At 38.6% G+C, this 20,317-nt stretch overlaps 1 protein-coding gene across 1 annotated transcript in view; it reads left to right on the forward strand.

Annotated features, from left to right (window-relative positions):
* The window catches only part of PON3 (paraoxonase 3), a 30,040-nt gene extending 13,547 nt beyond the window's left edge, over positions 1-16,493 (forward strand). Inside the window, exons 4-9 of the mRNA XM_004386138.2 lie at positions 3,348-3,513; positions 7,990-8,116; positions 11,708-11,908; positions 12,917-12,998; positions 13,244-13,372; positions 16,243-16,493. Of these exons, the coding sequence (XP_004386195.1) occupies positions 3,348-3,513; positions 7,990-8,116; positions 11,708-11,908; positions 12,917-12,998; positions 13,244-13,372; positions 16,243-16,401 (864 nt within the window). The 3' untranslated portion in view covers positions 16,402-16,493. The remainder of the gene's footprint in view (positions 1-3,347; positions 3,514-7,989; positions 8,117-11,707; positions 11,909-12,916; positions 12,999-13,243; positions 13,373-16,242) is intronic.
* The last annotated feature ends 3,824 nt before the right edge of the window (positions 16,494-20,317 follow it).

Genomic DNA, 20,317 nt, shown 5'->3' on the forward strand with positions numbered 1-20,317 from the left:
TGTGCTTCTTAGCTAAAGTAGATACATGAGACTAAATGGGCAGCTCCTGTCTGGAGATGAGAAGGCAGAGAGTGTCAGGAGCTGGTTGAATGAACAGGGGAAATTGGGTGGAAAGGAGAAATGTGCGGTCACAGTATAGGGAGAGCAATTAGGGTCACGTAGCAATGTATGTATAAATTTTTGTATGAGAGACTAACAGGAATTGTAAACTTTCACTTAAAGTACAACAATAAAATAAAAAAAGAAAAGGGAAGATGTCAGATTAGATAATCTTGACATTTTTTTCCAGTCGCATTCTCTGAGTTGCTGGGCTTGGTGACAGATTGACTATTGGGGGAAGGGTGGACTTGAAGTCTCAATTATATGGCCTGGTGCTGGGGAGAGTAGCCATGCTCTTAACCAAAAAGAATAGATATAAACAAGAAGAATTCGAGAGGAGAATGTTAATTTTGGTTTTGTCAAGTTGATTTTGAGCTGCACTTAGAAGGAAGCTGGGAATGTAAGCTAGAGTTACCGAAAGAGGTTATAGCTAAATACGAATATTTTGAAAGCCATTGTGAGCTCTGGAAGATAATGGTACAGAGGAATTGCCTGAAACCTAATGAATGAGATCCACAAAGAATGAATATAGAGTGACAAGGGAGGAGGAAAGGATGAGGACAAAAGAAGGAAGAAATCCAAGAGACAAGAAGAAAATCAGCTCTTCTATCTGGAAACTCTACTCTTGACTCTTTGACAAGAAATAAGGGGGCATACTACAGTATTAAATGCTAGAGAAATGCAGATAAAGATAGATAGACCCGTTGCCATCATAGCGACCTTGTAGAGCAGAATAGAACTGCCCCATAGGGTTTCCAAGGAGCGGCTGGTAGATTCGAACTGCTGACCTTTTGGTTAGCAGTCATAGCTCTTAACCACTGTGCCGCCAGGGCTCCAAGATAGGTAGAGGGGTTATCAGATAAGATATTTTGGAGAGCATTGATATGATCTTGATAGAGCTGTTTCTATAAACTTGTAGTAGTAGATACTAATTTCAAGGAATTGAGAGTTGAAGCCGTTTAAATCAGGCAATAATATCAGGTGATGTTTAAGAGAAGTTTGATGGTGAAGAGAAGAGATAAATGTGCGTTTAAAGAGGTAGCAAAGTTAGGAGAAGATTTGTTTCAAGGAAGAAGAAACATGAGCAATTTTGCAGGCTAAAGAAGGGACCATTGATGAAATATGAGTGAGAAAGCAAAAGAAAAGGGCTGCAATTTATAAAGACAGGCCCTAAAGAAGAGTGAACCAAGAAAACAAGTGGAGGTGTTAGCCTAAGAACAGAAGAGGAATATTTCTTCCTTGAGAAAAAAGGGAGAAAGGAGAGGATGGATAAAAATGAAGAAAAAATACTGAGACAGAAAGAAGAGAATTAGACGAAATTCCTTTAAAATGGCATAATCTTTTCATAGAAGTCAGCGGTGAAGTCATCCATTGAAAATAAACAGGCAGAAGAGGTGAGCTCTGAAAATAATGAAACAAATTTAGGATACTTAGAGAAGTACGATAGATTAGTTATCGGAATGAACACAGGATTGATAAACAGTATTGAATGTCTGGCTGAGGTTGAGATAATTACTTTGTAGTGGAGTTTTTTAACATGATTTTAGACTTGCTGTATGTAGGAACTAGGCCAGAGAAAAGGGAGTTGGTAGAGAACTTGAAAAGAAAGCAATAAGCAAAGGATGTGGCTTCCACGGAAGAAGGGCTGTTAAGTTATGATGACACAATTGAGGTCTGGAAGCAGAGGTTTGTGGCCAGGGGCATGATGATCCCTCCCACAGGTGTGGTGACATAAGGAGAATGAAAGTGGCACCTCCTCTGATGGGCAGTGTTGTCTTGGGTAAGCCAGCTTTTCTATAAGGTGCAGACACAGAAGGAACTGTTTTAAGAAAAAGGTTGACGATATAGATGCGTTTATTCAGAAAAGAATGACTACCCCAGGAGGCCTAGTGGAAAGGCCAAGAATAGCATTATAAAACAAAAAAAAACCCAAACACGTTGCTATCCAATTGATTCCAACTCATAGTGACCCTATAGGACAGAGTAGAACTGCCCCATAAGGTTTCCAAGGAGCATTTGGGGGATTCAAACTGCTGTCCGTATGGTTAGCAGCTGAGCTCCTAACCACTGCGCACCAGGGCTCCAGTATTATTGTAAGTGTGGATAAAAATGGATTTAAAAAGAAAAAGTGTGTGCAAGCGAGACAGAGACAGAGACAGACAGAGAAGGGGAATATGAAGGAGAGAGTCTAAACTGAGCATAAATGGGAATAAGGGTACAAGAGAAGATATAAGGTTGTTGATAATATTGCATGTCAGAGTGATGGAGGAGGGACATCTGGGAGGAAGTAAGCTGAGTTTTGTAGTTGATGTAGAATAAACCAACCCTAAGTTTTGACACAATGACCTGGGACACAGCAAAGGCGCAATTCACGTAGTACGCCTGTTGTTGATTGATAAACTACTGGTCCTTCTAGTAAAAAGGGCTGCTCTTCAAGTTACTGGAATGAGTTTTTTGCAATACATGGAGAGAAGGATTCATGTCAGAATTTTCAGACATACCTATAGGAACAGAATAGGTCAGGAATAGTCAACTCTGTGGGACTGGCCCAAACCATCAAACCAAACCCATTGTTGTTCAGTCATTTCTGATTCATGGCAACCCCCTGTGTTACAAAGTAGAACTGCTCCATAGGGTTTTCTTGGCTGTAGTTTTCAGAAAGCAGATAGTCAGGTCTTTCTTCTGTGGCATCGCTGGGTGGGTTTAAACTGTCGACTTTTAGGTTGATAGTGAAGTACAAACCATTTGCCCCACCCTATGTTAATTCTTGGCCTGACTCTACTACTTGCCACTACGTAAAACTATCAATCTGGTAATAGGATCAATCAAATGAAACTATACACCCTTCTCTCTGATAGACTATCAGGACCGGAAAGATCTTAGCAATCACTTAGTTAAGGTTCCTCATTTTATAGATGAGGAACCTGAGGCACAGGCAGATCAAGGGACTCACCCAAATAAACACAGCTGAGTCTCTTGTGGTATACTCTTTGACTTAACCCCTACTGTCTCATATTGAAAATCCTATCTTATCTTGGTTCTTCCCATATTAGTGGCCGAGGCTTAGATGACATTGGTAGCTTCCCAGATCAGATAATGACAGCAGCTGACAGCACGAAAACTTTCAGAAATCTAAATGAAATTTAGAGCTTTCAACATTTTTGTTTGGCTTTGAGATTTTAGCTTCCATATGAAAATGATGTTTTGAAATGTATATGTGTGCTTACTTATTCTCTATTTTTTTAAAGGGATTAAAATATCCAGGCATGCCAAGTTTTGCACCAGATGAGCCAGGGAAAATCTTTTTGATAGACCTGAATGAGCAAAACCCAAGGGCACAGACATTAAAAATCAGTGATGGATTTGACAAAGCATCGTTTAATCCACATGGGATCAGTACTTTCATCGACAAAGGTAAAGCCTGGATGCATAAGAATAAGGGGGAAATGCCCAACTACTCGAAATTTATGTGAAGGTAGGGCGGATGCTGTTTTACCATAAAGACGTATATTATAACAAGATATGTGCTTATAAAAACATTTTTAAACATTGCATTAAAGAAGGCAGACCAGTACTTTTGGCTCTAGATTGTCTCCTCTTTTTTCTCCTGCTCTTCTTCCTTCTTATTTGACTATCACAACCAGCTTGAATACTGTTCTCAGAAATTTTGTATGTTAAATTTAAGGGCCCTCTGAGAACAATTCATGACATTAAAAAAAACATAACATAACCAAAGGAAAAATATATAAATTAAATGTCATCAAAATTAAAAACTTTTATGCTTCAAAGTTACCATGAAGAAAATGAGAAGATAACCCACAAAATGGGAGAAACATTAGCAAATTATATATAAGAGACTTGTATCTAGAAAATATAAAGAACTCTTATAACTCAGTCTAATTAAAATATGCAAAATATCTGAATAGACATTTCTACAAAGAAGATACACAAATGCCCAACGATTCCATGAAAAGATGCTCAACATCGTTAGTCATTAGGGGAATGCAAATCAAAACCATAATGAGATACTGCTTCACCCTACTAGGATAGTTATAATAAAAAAAGGCAGACAATAGCAAGTGTTGGCAAGTATGTGAAGAAATTGCAACCCTCATACATTGCTTATAGGAATGTAAAATGGTACAGCTCCTGCAGAAAACAGTCTGACACTTCCTCAAAATGTGAAACATATAGTTACCTTGTGACCTAGCAATTCCACTCCTTGGTAAGTACCCAAAGAATTGAAAACATATGTCCAAACACAAAACTGCAGTAATGTTCATAGCAGCATTACTCATAATGGCCAAAAAGTAGAAGGAACCCAAATGCCCAACAACTGACAAATGCATAAACAAAATGTGGTATAGCTATATAGTGGAATATCATTTGGCAATAAAAAGGAATAAAGCGCTGACACATGCTTCAACATGGATGAACCTTGAAAACACTATGCTAAGTGAAAGAAGTCAGTCACTAAAGATTACATATTATACGATTCCATTTATATGAAGTGTCCATGTTGGGAAATTCATAGAGACAGAAAGTAGATGAGTGGTTGCCCGGGGCTGGGGGAAGTTGGGAAAGGGGAGTGACAGCTAAAGGATAAAGGTTTCTTTCTGGGGAGATGAAAATGTTCTGGAACTGGATAGTAGTTATGACTACACAACTGTGATACCAAAAAAACCTCTAAATTGTACATTTTAAAAGGTTGAATTGTGTGGTATGTAAATTAGATCTTAACGAAGCTGTTAAAAACATAACATAGTTATGAGTATATTATATATGCTTTAAAACAATAATTTCTAATATTAGTTTTGACTTGTTCATAGTTCATAATTCCAGACTAATTTAATTTTTAAATATGTGTGGGTCCTTAGAGCTTGTAGAAGAACAAGAGCAGTGAAACCTTACTAATTGTTACTACACGAAGGGAAGCCAAATTGGAGTGTTAAAATGCAGAATTTTTAAAGAAATTGGATTTTAATTCTCCAATTACATACTGGAGTTACAAAGTATTGTGAAGTGTAAATCTGCTGAGAGTGATTTTAATGAATACAACGGAATGATTAATAATTATTTCTGTCCACCTATCCAGCAGACCTTTATTTGATTTCTTTGGTCTACACCAACACAGACGTTAAAATGTTTGAATGCTGCTCTATTAAGTAGGGTAAATATTACCCTGAAATTTCATATATACTATTTATTTGCTTAGCAAACCTTGCTTTAAAAGATAATTGTACCTACAAGTGTGAATTGCTTTACAGTTTACAAAGCATTTTCATGTATAATAGCTTATTTATTCCTCAAAACAAAACCCTGGGGAACAAACTTGACACCTCCCTTCTCCCTTGACTTACTCGTTCAACTGGTCACAAAGTTCTGTCCCATCTACCTCTCAAATATGTCTTCAGTCTACCTGCCTCTCCCATCTTCACTGCCACTGTGCCAGTCAAAGCCCCTATCATTCCTCCCCTGGATTCTTCAGTGGTCCCCTAAATGCTCTCCCCATCTTCCTCTTATGCCACTTCAGTCCATTTTCATAGCCAGAGTTATTTTTAGGCAAATTTGATCATGTCACTCTCTTCTCAGAATTCTTCATATTGCTTCCCGTTATTCAATCTCCAGATGGCCTGGATTGTGGACTCTACCCCTACCTTCTGTTTTTGTGTGCTTCCTGCAGCCTCTCTTAACACCATTCTGCCCCTGCCTCTCTGGACCAGCAGCACTCAATTTCTTTCAGTTCTGTAAAATGCCTCACGCCTCAGGGTCTTCGCGTCTGGTGTGTCCTCTGTGTGGAACGTCTTCCCACCACCTCTGGCTTACACTTCTTCATCATTCAGGCTGCTGCTAAAAAGTCTGCCTTCTCAGAGAAGCCTTCTCACCATCTTGTTCCAGGTTATGTACCTTGTTATGTTCTCTGTCAACGTACTTCTCCTCCAACATTCATCAAAATAGTGATTGATGTTTTTTATTGTTAAAAGATACCAATGTTCTTTCCATCTCTTGCTATTGCTCTATAGCAAGCATCTTCTCATTTTCAGATCCAAGCTTAACTGTCACTCTTAAAGTGACAATTCTTTGTTTTTAATTTATTTGCTAATTATTTCCTCTCTGGAATATAAGCACCATAAAAATGTATGTGACTTGTTCATTTCCGGATTCCCTAACAGTATCTGATGCACAGTAGGTGCTCCATAAACATGTGTTAAGTGAACACATGATTGAATCCCAGGAGCCAGGCAGAGCAAATATTAATATTCCATTTTATAGATGGGGAAAATGGGGTTTAGAGAAATGCATTGAAGTGAGACTTTCTTTCCTTAGTTAGTTAACAGTGGATCCAGAGGTAGAACCCAGGTGGTCTTGTTTTTCATCCTATGCCCTTTTCAAGGGTGGGATTGGGTTCCAAGCTTTATTTAAATAATTTGAAAGTCACCACTTTCTTGCTTGACACCACACTAGACATAAGATGCTTCATTTGAGAGGGTATAATGAATGATCAGATAAACCTAGAGTCATCTTATTGCATGGGATAGTGCTAGAGGTGCTTTTAGTTTTATTTTTACTTGTTTTTGGTTTTATTTTATTGAGATGAGATTAGTTTACAGATTGACCCTCAGGCATATATAATCAGACTTTCAGAAGTTGAATATATTGTGATTGGCAACTTATTTTATTTATGAGTCACCTCCCTTTGTTGAATATCTAATCCATAAGGCCGAAACATTATACCTAGAAATAGAGGTGGAATGAGGATACAGAGGACAAAAGTATTTTCATCAGGCATATCTGATATGGAAAGAGGAGTCCAGCAGAGACACAGGTGTTGAAATAAAATCAGGGCAGCACATGTGATTGTTCAGTCTGTGTCCAGCAAAAGAGTGCCTGGCTGAAGGGCCTCACGGAGGCTGAGGTCCAGACCATGCTCTGCTTGTCAAGCTCTGGACCCTGGCACGAAGCTGGGTCAGCCCAGAATCTACGAGAGCACCTTTCCCTAAGTTGCATAAAGTTGCCCTGTGTGTTTCAGGGAACTAAGCTCTGCATCTCAGGGCTTAGGCTTGCTGCAGTACATGTTTGGAAACTGTGTCAAAGAAAGGAATAAGGAAGAAGAATACATATCAAGTCCTCCTGTGGGACGGTAGGGCCATGCCCTTTAAAGCTCCAGAGATCGTCCTACCTGGAGCTCCCGACACCTCAGAAAACAGCTCTGTGAGAAGCCAGGTTACTATACTCAGTGCTATTCGCAGCAGTTCACGTTCCAATGTGAAAACAGGTAGATGCACGTTCTTCAGGTTGGTAGCACCTGGAATCGGCTAGTTTGTTTTCTTTTGCACATTCATATTGACACTTCGTATCCGCTGGGTTCACTAAGTGTTGTTATTGCAACCCCAGGTAGTTCCCTTGTGTCAGAAGTTCATTCTCTAGTTGGGAAATGTCGCTTATTTTTAGGTATTTACACAGCCTTGACATTTCTTAAACTTGTGTTGCCGTGTAGACAATTCTCACAAAAAAGAACTCTCAGCAAATCTTTGTTTGCTGGCATCCACTTCTCTTGTTGAAGGGCCACCCAGGGAAACCACATGCATGTTTATGCACCGTTGTAGAGAGGATTTGCAGGTGAGACTGAAGAGACCATTGCAGAAATGCTCTGGGCTTGACTCTGCCACTTGGTGGTAGTGAAATTGCTGAGGGGTCACTAACCTTCTGAGCCTTAATTTCCTCAATAAAATGAGGATTCTAGAATTTCCTTGACTTACCTAACAGGTGGGCTTAAGTATCAAATGAAAGATGTTTGAGAAAAATCCTTGAAAATGGCAAAGCTCTACATCAAGTTTAGTGTTGCAACAGAAGTAAACTTCTTTAAATTATGCCTTCTGTTCATTTTAGACCATATTGTGTATCTCTATGTTGTGAATCATCCCCACATGAAGTCCACAGTGGAGATATTTAAATTTGAGGAACAACAACTTTCTCTTGTACACCTGAAAACTATAAAACACGAACTTCTCAAAAGGTATGGAATTAAAGTATTTTACACTTCTATTGATTTGGCACCTCTGCTGTGTGCTGTGTTTTCTTTGCTTCAGCAGGCTTTCTTAAACTTTTGTTTAGTGGCATTTTTTAATAAAGGTTTCTAAAGGTTCCCATGGTAACCCTGCCCAGCACCTTACTAGAAATTGCTGTAGTCAGTATTGAATATCCTTATACTCTCCAACATTTTGAAAGCATTTTAATCCTATAAAGGTGCTCAATTAGATTCCCCGTTTTAATTCCATCCTCTTTACCACGGCAACTTAATAGCTACGATAGGCTACTCTTTAAACACCTACACCCTTTTCTAGTTATCCTAGTAGGCTGTATTCGGAGAGCTTCACCTACTGGGTGCCATAACCAACCTCCAGATGGGCCATTTCGTTGTTCACTCAGAGCTTTAAAGTAGGATTTGAAAAACAATCCATGGGCACTTATAAAAATTCACATTTATTAAGCATTGACTGTGTGTCACTCACTACGCCAAACATATTTAATTTAATTCTCACAACAGCCTGTAGTAATAGACATGAGTAAATTGAGACTAAAAGAAGTTCTGTGTTAAGTAATTTGCCCAAGTTACACAATTGTAAGTGGCAGAACCAGAGTGTAAATGTAGATACCTCTGAATTCAAACTGGGGCTTTTTATCTCAAAGATGAACATCTTTCTTATTGTGTTCAGAAAAATAATAAGTTTTTAGTGGATGAGCTGCCTGCTTCAAGACTGGAACAAACAATGAAGAATTTATGTTTTATAAAATAGACTTAACACTAAAAGATAGGTTCTAAAATGGTGGAGGTTGACCTTTCTATGGGATAGGAATATAGGGAAAGGAAAGGAAGCTGATCTCTCCCACCTTTGCTCTCTTTCTAAACATCACTGATGAATTTATCCCCGTAGGATTTGGGGACAACAAGAGCAGAGAGCAGAAGTCAGAGAAGTTGAAAGTTATTGAACTCCCCCCGAGGTACATTGTGCTGGGTCTGAGGCCACAGTGAGGACCAGGGTGGTTGGGAAACTATGGATAAGCCAATTTATCTGTGTCTCAATTTCCTCAGCAAAATAGGGTTCTCTCATTGACTGACTTACCTAACTGGTAGACTGTGAGGAATGAATGCAATAATATATGGCCTTACGAAAAGAATTCCCCAGAAAGCACAACCTAAGGGAAAACCTTTTGGATAGCAGCCATAGCTCTTAACCACTGCATCACCAGGGCTAACCTACTACTTTATTAAGGAGTACAATTCCAGGAAGCAGAAATGAGAGACCAGCCTGAGGCAGGGAAGGGGAAAGAGCCTATAGCAAATGTATCAGTCTGCCATTTCTTAGTACAATTGATTATTTGAAATCATGAAATTGTCCTCTAATAAGCAACATAAGCCTCATTTCAGGACAATCTGACCAAGATAAGAAAGAGGGAAGAATTTATCCACTGGCCCCATTTCCTATTAGTCAAAGATTTGCCTCAAGGGACATTAACTCTAGGGGTCCCTGCAACCCCTGCATTCCTGGTTGTACATGTACAAGTCACATCTTATGGCACCCTAAGCTTTGACATCAACAGGGAAGCCTGGAGGTGGAGGTAAGAGGCCCACACAGAGCATGAGGTAAGGTACTGTCAGGTTGCATCTGTGGGAAGTCTGTCAGATCCCTTGCAGAGCTGGCTGAAGCAGTAGCTGCTGGAACAAGGCAGGTGAGGCTGCAATGATCTGAAGAGGTGCTCAGGAGATGCCTGGATACACACATTGACCAAGCAATCATCAGGGGGCAGAACAGTGAGCTATTAGAACCAGTTGTAAGGGAATTTCACTCTATCTAGGATGCTTAAGAGGTACCCAGATACGCATACTGACCAAGCAATCACAAGGGGGCAGAATAGCAAGCTGTTGGAACCAATTGTGGAGAATTTCACTTAAGCTAGGTTGCCAAGGAATACTTTTTGGAGGAAAGGACATTTAAGCCGAGACCTGAAAATGAATAGCCCAATGATCTTGGGAAAGTCATTTTACCACAAAACCTCAAAGTATTTCCTTATTTACCCAACTTTTTCATCCCTAAAATTTAAGCTAAAAATGTTTAATCCTTTTTTTTGTGGTGGTGATGAAGTATATATAACAAAATACTTATCATTTCAACCATTTTTACAGGTATAATTCAGTGGCACTAATTAAGCTTCCTGTGTTGTGCAACCGTTATTACTATTCATTTCTAAATTTTCCATCACTCTTAACAGAAGCTCAGTACCTTTTAAGCAATATGTCTCCGTTCACCTCCTACTTAATCCTTTTTTAATGTTTCTAAGTCATCGGGTTTTTGTTTTCCAAAATTGAAAGGACTTTATTGTTTTTCACTGGTTGTAAGAGTAAGACTTGCTTAGTTTAAAAACATTAAGGGTATTGAAGAACATAAATAAGAAAGAATATCACCCATCAACTCAAAGGAAGTATAATGGTCAGGATGGACATGGTTATACTACAATAACAGAAAAGGAAAAAAACTCTAACATCTTAGAGGTTCAAAACCACAATGTTTTATTTTGTTTTTGTTGTGTTGTGTTTTCTCATTTATGCTACATATCCAACATGGGTGCCTCAGGGACTCAGTTTCATATTGTCCTCACTTAGGACCCTAGGAGGATGACACCCTCTAAGATCAAGGAAGTTGCCGGATTCTGTGGCAGAGTGAGGAAAACTTGGTGAATCATGCACTGGCTCTTAAAGCATTTCCTCTGAAAGCTGCACACATCCCTTCATTTCATTGGCCAAAGCAAATCACATGGTTATGCCTAACTTCAAGGGGACAGAGAAGTAAAAAAAGAGAACCAGAAATGACACCACAGAGAACCATTATTAACATTTACGAATCAACGTATTTTGGAGTTTGAGGTTTATTTGTATATTTATTTATGTTTTACTCACTGCTGTGGGAGAGAAGAGTGATAAAATAATAAATGTTTAAAGGAAAGTCCATCAGGGCAATGCAAAATCATGTATTTTCTCCGAAATTATTTAATTCTAATGTTGTTGTTGTTAAGGAGCCCTGGTGGCACAGCGGTTAAGCACTTGGCTGCTAACCAAAAGGTCAGTGGTTCAAACCCACCAGCCGCTGTCTGGGATAAAGATGTGACATAAAGATTACAGCCTTGGAAACCCTATGGCGCAATTCTACTCTGTCCTATAGGGTTGCTATGAGTTGGAATTGGCTTGATGGCAATGAGTTTGGTTTGGTTCTGGTTATTGTCGTTAGCTGCCGTCCGGTCAGTTCTGACTCATAGCAACCCTTTGTACAGCAGAACGAAACACCTGCGCCATCCTCACAATCGTTGCTACGTTTGAGCCCATTGTTGCAGCCACTGTGTCAGTCCATCTCATTGAGGGTCTTCCTCTTTTTCATTGACCCTCTACTTTACCAAATTCCTACTAGTGCATGTATAATTTTTCAAACCGATGAACAGATTAGTCTTCATAGAAATGTAATGATTTTCACAAATGATTAGGATATTTCAATACCTCATGGTTTGTTTGGTTTTTTTTTTTTTTTTTCTTTCTTTCTTTCTTCTTTCACTTCAGCGTGAATGACATTGTGGTTCTTGGACCAGAACAGTTCTATGCCACCAGAGACCACTATTTTACCAACTTCTTCCTGTTACTGTTAGAGATGCTCTTGGACCTTCACTGGACTTATGTTCTTTTCTACAGTCCACAAGAAGTAAAAGTGGTGGCTCAAGGATTTAGTTCTGCCAATGGAATCACCATCTCACTAGACAATAAGTAAGCTCTTTTAGAATTTTTCCACCCTTTGCTCTTAGCCATTGACATTCTAGTGGACTTCTTCCTTAGAGAGATGGCTCTTCTCTTAGGCTTAAGTAGTCAATACATGTGGTGGAGGGAACAGGCTCATCCAGGGTTCACACTAAATGTGTCATCTTAAGCAAACCATTTGATCTCTTGAACTTCAGATTTCCCCCAGTAAAATGAGGGATTTGGATTCAAGGATCTAAGGTCCTTGTTCCAAATTCTTGCATCAGTCTAGATACACACTTACTTAGCACACTGAAGACGTAAACAAATGTGTAATACCTCTGCTCTTGTAATGGGGCTAAAAGGTATTTAACCACTTATACTAGGTTCAGTTTCCCAAGAACTCTTCTTAGAGAGGGAGGCCCAGGCATGTGATTGTGTAAGTTGTAGACTTGCTGATCTCCTACAGCAGAATACTCTATGAGGAAGCACTCTTTATTTTATGCAGTAGGAAATTTTATGAGAAAATACTTTTCAGAAGTGTTTAAAAATAGGAGATTAAAAAAAAGTATCATGAATATTAACATGTAATTTTGAAATAATGAACAGAGATGCTCCCTGTGGAAAACAATTCTAAGTATTCTTCCTCTTGTAAAAAATGACTGTGACTGAGCTTCATGATCATCTAATACTTCTTTTCAAGCACTTGTGTTTGGAGGTATAGACCCTTATGGCCTTATAAGAGATACACCTATCTCCTCTCACTTAAAAAAATCGTGAATCCCAAGTAATGCAATTGAGCCTATATGTTATCTTAAAACAATTATTACTCCGTAGTCATATCTCATATTCCAAGCCTATTTAAAGCATTTCAAGAATATTAAAAATACCACTCCATTATCTTCTCTTACTGTGGTTTAGAAAGGCGTTGCAGCCGTACTTTGAACTACTGTGAATTTTTATGCCTCTTCTCCAAAATAAAATTAGTGTCATCTCTCATTACTGCATGTTTAAATGAAAATATTGTTTGCTTCAAAGGTATGTCTATGTAGCTGATGTAGCAGCTAAGAACATTCATGTAATGAAAAGAGATGACAACTGGGATTTAACTCAACAGAAGGTAAAAGCACCCTGACTTGCTCACACAACATGGCTTCTTATATTAGCTCCACACTTGACTTTAGAATGTGCTTCTTCAATGAAGGAAACATGACAATTTTAGAGGAATGCTAGTGGGACTGTGCTTGCACTTCTAAAATGCTCATGAAACATACCAATTTCAGAAGCAAAAAGGTGTTGGTGGGAGGGAAGGGTACACAGAAGGAAGTTGAAAAAATGTCTTCACTAGTTCCTGTTTGTTGGAAGGTAATACAGTTGGACACCTTAGTGGATAACTTGACTGTCGATCCTGCCACGGGAGATGTTTTAGCAGGGTGCCATCCTAATGCCATGAAGCTGCTGATCTATAACCCTGAGGATCCTCCAGGGTCAGAAGTAAGTTCCTATACCACTCTCCGCTCACATGCAAACCTGCAACAACAGAAAAATTATTGAGGTAGCAGGAGAATTTAAGCAGGTCATATTTGATGTTCCAGAACTGAACAAATCTGCATATGGAAAGACTAAAGATTTTGGTGGGATGGGGAGATATGACTCATTAAACCTTTTAAGCCACCAGGTGCCAAAGTAATGCCAGTGGCTGCCAGAGAGCATGCCCCTTCATTGCACGGGTTTAACTTGTTATTGGCAGTAGTGGGAAAACATGAGCCTGATTATTCATGCTGACCTAAGTTGCCATATAATATTTCCAATCAGAATGTAGGCTCTGAGAAGACCCAGCAGTTAAGCAAAGGGAGAGTCATGTATGGAACTGCCTTCTTCCACACAACCTGACATGAAGCTTAGATAAAAGGGCTAACTGACTGTAGTCTCAAAACAAAATTAGTTTTTGCCTCCAAGTCCTAAGATACATGATGGTGTTGGTGAATGTCTCATTTTAAAGGTGTCATTTGTGTTATTTAAAAATATCTCTTCTAAAACATAAACTATTGAATTTTCTATGGCATTGAGTTTAACAATTTGAAAAAAAAAGCTCTAATGAGTTTAAATATAGATATAATTTCTTGGCACATATGCTTTGAGAGGTTTATTCACAAAATTTGACTGAGCACCTATAATGTATGAGGCATTGTTCTAAGGCTTAGGATATATCAGAAAACAAAAAGGATAGAGATTCCTGCTCTTATGGAAGAAGGACAGATGATGAAAAATAAACATAAAAAATAAGTAAGTTGTATATTATGTTTGAAGGTGCTAAAGTTTATAGAAAAAAATAATACAGCAGAGTAAAGGGGATCAAGATTGCTGCAAACAAGGGGATGGGCAGCTCCTGTGATTAAATATAATAATCAGTGTAGGCCTCATTGAGAAGGTAAGATTTGAAGAAAGCTATAGCATTTGAACCCAGGGTTGGGGAGTTGAGAAACTGAGATTCAAATACTAGGCCAGGAATTGGCCCAGTGGTTACATTAGAACATGTACTTACTTCTGCTTCCAATATTGCTATTCTTCAGTTAATAAAATAAGACTTTTATTGACATATAGCTCACAGTTTCTTAAAAAGAACACCAAAAAATATAAAAAGAAACAGAGGTCCAGCCTGAGCCAAGAGTCTGAAGAATTGCCACCCTAAGCTAGCAAGCTACCCTTGCCTCAGAAATATGCCCTAAGAAGTCACCGATAAACTTTTCCCCCAAATGCCTAAAAGCAATGTCTGTTTTGTTGTTGTTAGTTGCTGTAGAGTCAATTCCAACTCACCGACCCCATGTGTGCAGAGGAGAACTGCTTCATAGGGTTTTCAAGGCTGTAACTTTTTGGAGGCAGGTCACCAGACCTTACTTCAAGGCACCACTAGTTGTGTTTGAACTGCCAACGTTTCAGTTAGTAGTCCAGTGTGTAACCACTTTCACCACCCAGGGAATCCTCATGTCTGCTTTTAAGGAACGAAAATATGATTCATAGAATGATTTAAAAATTAATTGTCTAGGGTCCTTTTTATATATCTATTTTCATTTAATCATTTACGTATTTTAAATAAGACTTCTTACTTCAAAATCACTGGCACCCTTTATTCCGGTTGAATCTCATGTTTTTCACACAAAGATCCAAGCTTGAGTATTTTCGTGTAAGAAACCTGAGATCAAGGTGTAAAATCTTCCTAAAGACAAAAAAACAACAAAATAAAACTCTATTCTAATAAGAGATATCTATATAGACTCATAGGAGCCCTGGTGGAGTAGTGGTTAAGAGCTCGGCTGCCAACCAAAAGGTCAGCAGTTCAAATCCACCAGCCACTTCTTGGAAACCCTGTGGGGCAGTTCTATGCTGTCCTATAAGGTTGCTATCAGTCAGAATCGACTCAACGGTAACGGATTTTGGTATATAGACTCATAAGGAGCCCTCATGGTGCAGTGTTTAAGTTCTTGGCTGCTAACTGGAAGGTCAGCAGGTTGGAACCCACCAGCAGCTCAACGGGAGAAAGATGTGGCAGTCTGTTTTTGTAAAGAGTTACAGCCTTGGAAACTCAATGGGGCAGTTTCTACCCTGTCCTATAGAGTTGCTATGAGTCAGAATTGACTTGACAGCAATGGGTTTGGTTTTTTTGGTTTATATAGACTCATGAATTTCCAATTGCTTTTTTTTTTTTTTAATTCCTATTTTGTTCTGTTTGCGAGAACTTCATCCAGGCTGTTCGGAAACCTGAGCTCTTACATATTTACCAGTTAGCAAAGTAAAGTGTATTAATCACGGGGATCAGTCACTGTACTAGGCAGTGATGTGTCAGATGGAATTTCAAAGTATTCATTCTTTAAACTCCTTAGCTACTTTGTGGATGTGAGTGCCTCCCTCTATGATGACTGCCATCCCACTGATTGCCCAGTTGGGTTGACTGGCTCTCTGGGTGTCCTTTTGTTATTTTGTCCTGTCCTTTCCTCCCCATGCTGCAAGCTCAGTCAAAGGCAAGAACTTTCCTACAGAGGGAGGATCATTGTCTGTTCAGGAGTTAGATAAGGACATCCACTGGCTCCTACCTCCTTCTACAGGAGATGCCTGAAACTATCAAAATTGCATAAACTATCTGTTGAGGGATTTGGATAATGTCAGATAACCAATCTGCTTTAGTAGATAGATATTATTAGGACATTAGTACTTTAATCAGAAGAAGATAAAACTATTGAAGATATACAGATTTTAGCTTACTGATCTTTGAAAAATATATGAGTCCTGAAACATTTGGGAAGGAAACTGTCACTGGATGGTAATTGTGTTCCTACTGTATACTAATGAATGTTTTCTCTTGACAGGTACTCCGCATCCAGAATGTTCTGTCCAAGAATCCCGGTGTGAGCACAGTGTATGCCAATAATGGCTCTGTGCTTCAGGGCAGCAGTGTGGCTTCTGTATATCATGGGAAACTTCTCATTGGCACCATATTTCACAGAGTTCTGTACTGTGAACTCTAGACTACAGATATTCCAAAAAAGTTTACACATTTGGTAAAAGTGAACCCCTAAGTATGTGGAAATTGGAACTGTAAGTAAATAACAAACACCAACAACTGTGTGTCTGGATTTTGTTATGGATAGAAGTAAAGAAACACATAACATCCACCAAATTGCAAGTCAAATTAGTGACAGTCTAACCAGAAGCCAAACCTCTCAACTCTCTGTCTAGCACTCCTACAATAAGATGTTGTGATGTCTGGTAAGCAGTGTCTCCAGGGCCACGTAAAGCCCCTTGGTAATTGGGACAGCAAAATTGCCATGTACAACTGTGATATTCTGAGCCTGCTGCAGTCCAGGTCAGGAGAGAAGCTGATGTTCAAATATTTACAATTCCCTTCCTCTTTCCCCAGTTGTGCTGGGCAGAAACTGATAGTCAAGTGCTCAGCCCCACAGATAAAAGCAAGAATTGGCATTATGAGATGGTCCAAGCCCTCCTCTAACTTGCATTCTTCCTGAGTGCAGATGCACAGGACATCAGATTCTAGGAACTCTGTCAGAGATGAGCCTCACTAGCTATCTTAGAGCAGGGCTGGGCTGATCTATTCATTTGAAGTAGGTTAGTAGTTCTACTGACACCTGTATATGGAAAATAAAAGAAAAAAAAAACCCAAACTCATTGACGTTGAGTTGATTCCAACTCACAGCAACCCTATAGGACAGAGTAGAACTGCCCTATACAGTTCCCAAGTAGTGCCTGGTAAATTTGAACTGCTGACCTTTTGGTTAGCAGCCGTAGCTCTTAACCACTGCACCACCAGGGTTTCTGTATATGAAGTATTGCTAATCTGCTTGGCTCTGAACCATGAGCTGACGCCTCAGGGTAGTTATCTCCAACTGTTTTCAGCTTGCTCATCTGGTTAATTTAATAAAATGCTTATTAAGCAACCTTCAACAGATTTAGTCCTAAGGAATTAGAAATGAATAACACAGTTCCAGCCTAAAGTCCAGTCTAAGGACCAACTCAAACTTAGTATGATGAAAATGAATAGATGTGTTCCTTTCTAGGTCATAAGCCAGAATAACTTTTAGCAAATCAATAATGGGATTCAGTACACCCAAGCACTCCCCTTCCCTTTTTGTGACTTTTATTGGCGGGAGTTTAGATGATTTTTATTTCCCTTCTGGGAATGAGCAGATGGAGAGGTCTCTTACTATCCTAAAGATCTGGGTGTCTGATGCAGATAGGCTAATTATTATAAGGGAACCTGAATTCATTCTTAACCTTTTGAGGTCAATCTTTAGCAAGCATTGTGGGTGTTGTCAGGGGCACTTGTTGTAGTTGTTGTGTGCTATCGAGTTGATTCCAACTCAGTCAAGGACACTAAGGACTATAAAATACAAAAAAAAAAAAAAAAAAAAAAAAACTCAATGATTGGATTTAACTAGAGATTAGGCAGAGCTGAAGAGATCATTAGTGAAATGAAAATAGTTCATAAGAGATTATACCCAATATAACACAGAGAAACCAAGAGATGGAAAATCTGAAAGAGACATAGAAGTTAAAGTGAGAAGGTCTAGCAAATGGCAAATTGCACCCTCAAAAGGAAAGTTAAAAAAAAAAAAAATGAGTAGAGAAAGTGTTTGAAGTGATGTTGCTGAGAATTAGAAACCCATACCTAGACAAATCTTGATGGAACTTCAGGACATTAAACTCAAAAACTTTAAAACAGCAAAGGGTGGGTTATGTCGTTATCAATCAAAATAGACTGTAAGAGAAAAAGCATTGCCAGGGATAAAAAATGATCACCTGGAAGCTATAACAACTCTGTCCTTTAGGGTCGCTATGAGTTGGAATTGACTTGATGGCAACAGATTATTTTAAAGTATATAAAGCAAAAATTGACAGAACTATAAGGAGAAAAATACAAATAGACTATCATAATGGTTGATTTCATCTCACATTTCTCATTTATTGATACAAGTAGCAGATTAAAAACATATATTAGTAAGGATAGAGAGACTCTAAAACACAATTAATAAACCTGACCTAATGAACTTATATAGAACTTTGTACCAAGTAATTACAGAATATACACATTTACAAGATCACAGGGACTATCTGTAAAACTTGACTATATCCTGGGCCATAAAACAAGTCTCAATAATAGTATATGTTGTCTGACCACAATACAATCAAGCTTGGACCCAATTTTTTTCAAAAAACCCCATAGATTTGGAAATTAAGTAACAATTCTAGATAACCCATGAGTCAAAGAAGAAAATGAAAATTATAAAAAAATTCCTATATAGGAAATCTTATAAGAAGTGGCTAAAATTGACACAAATTAAATTTATAATCTTAAACGTATGTATCAAAAAGAAAACCTGATATTAAAGAAGTGAGCATTCATTAAAATTCATAGAAAAGAACAGAAAAATAAACCCAAAGAAAGTTCAGGAAGGAAAATAGTAAACATAAGAGCAAAAACTAATGTAGATAAGTAACCAGCTCCAATATGGCCCCTAGTAATCCTTACTTCCTGGTGTTAGTGTGCTTGCATAATTCCATCCCACATCATATATGACTGATGTGTAACCAATAGGATATTCTAGAAATGATGATGTGTCACTTCCAAGGATAGGTTATATATATTAAAAAAAAAAAAGAAAAGAAGTTTCCACCTTGCTCACAGAAACTGTGTATCATGGTAAAAGTTTCTGATTGTCTTCAGTTGCTGCATTTTGGAGTAATTTGTTCTGATAACTAGCACAGCTAATGAAACAGAAAACCAGCATACAATGGAGAGATGGACAAAGTCAAAGTTCATTCTTTAAGAAGATTAATAAAAACAAACATCTGTTGAGACTTAGCAAGAAAAATAATGGCTCAAATAATCAATGTCAGAAATGAAATATGAGACTTGTAGTTGTAAAGACATTAGAGAGATAAAAAGAGAAGTTGATCAACCACTTTATGCCAATAAATTTCAAAAATTTATGAAAAGAACAAATTCCTACAAAAAAATACAACTTACTCTGTTAATTAGAGTAAGGCAAAACTTCTTGTCATGTATTGAATTGTGTCCTCAGGAATCTGTGTCAACTTGGCTAGTCCATGATTCCCAGTATTGTGTGATTGTCCACCATTTTGTCATATAATGTGATTTTCCTATGTGTTGTAAATCCTGCTTCTATGATGTTAATGATGCAGGATTAGAGGTGGTTATGTTAATGAGGCAGGACTCAGTCTACAAGATTAGGTTGTGTCTTAAGTCAATCTCTTTTGAGATATAAAAGAGAGAAGCAAGCAGAGAGACGGGGGGCCTCATACCACCAAGAAATGAGAGCCAGAAGAAGAGTGCACCCTTTGGACCCAGAGTCCCTGTGCTGAGAAGTTCCTAAACCAGGGGAAGATTGATGACAAGGACCTTCCTCCAAAGCCAACAGAGAGAGAAAGTCTTTCCCTGGAGCTGTCACCCAGAATTCAGACTTCTAGCCTATTAGACTGTGACAGAATAAATTTCTGTTTGTTAAACCATCCACTTGTGGTATTTCTGTTACAGCAGCACTAGAAAACTAAAACACTGCTGTAACAAATAGAACCAAAAATACAGTGGCTTAAAAAACAAGGATGTTTATTTCTCTTTCAAGTCACATTTTTCAGGGGAGTGGTCTAGATTGGTGGGGCAGTCCCACTTTATGAGGCTATTCAGGGACCCCATCAGTATGGGTCCAGCAGGAAATACAGGGCTACTGAGGAAAGTTCTTTAAGGGGGCTATTTACTTAGATGTAGATAGGTTAAGGGAAACTATTAAGGCACAGTGCAATACCCCAGTACTAGCAATTGGGTGGAAAAGGTGTAATGGGGGATTTCTTTCCATTCCTGCCTTTGAAGACACAAGAAGCAGAAGCAGTTACTAGAACTGGAAGAAA

This window comes from Trichechus manatus, unplaced genomic scaffold (assembly GCF_000243295.1).
Source record: "Trichechus manatus latirostris isolate Lorelei unplaced genomic scaffold, TriManLat1.0 scaffold00156, whole genome shotgun sequence".
Taxonomy (NCBI): Eukaryota; Metazoa; Chordata; class Mammalia; order Sirenia; family Trichechidae; genus Trichechus; species Trichechus manatus.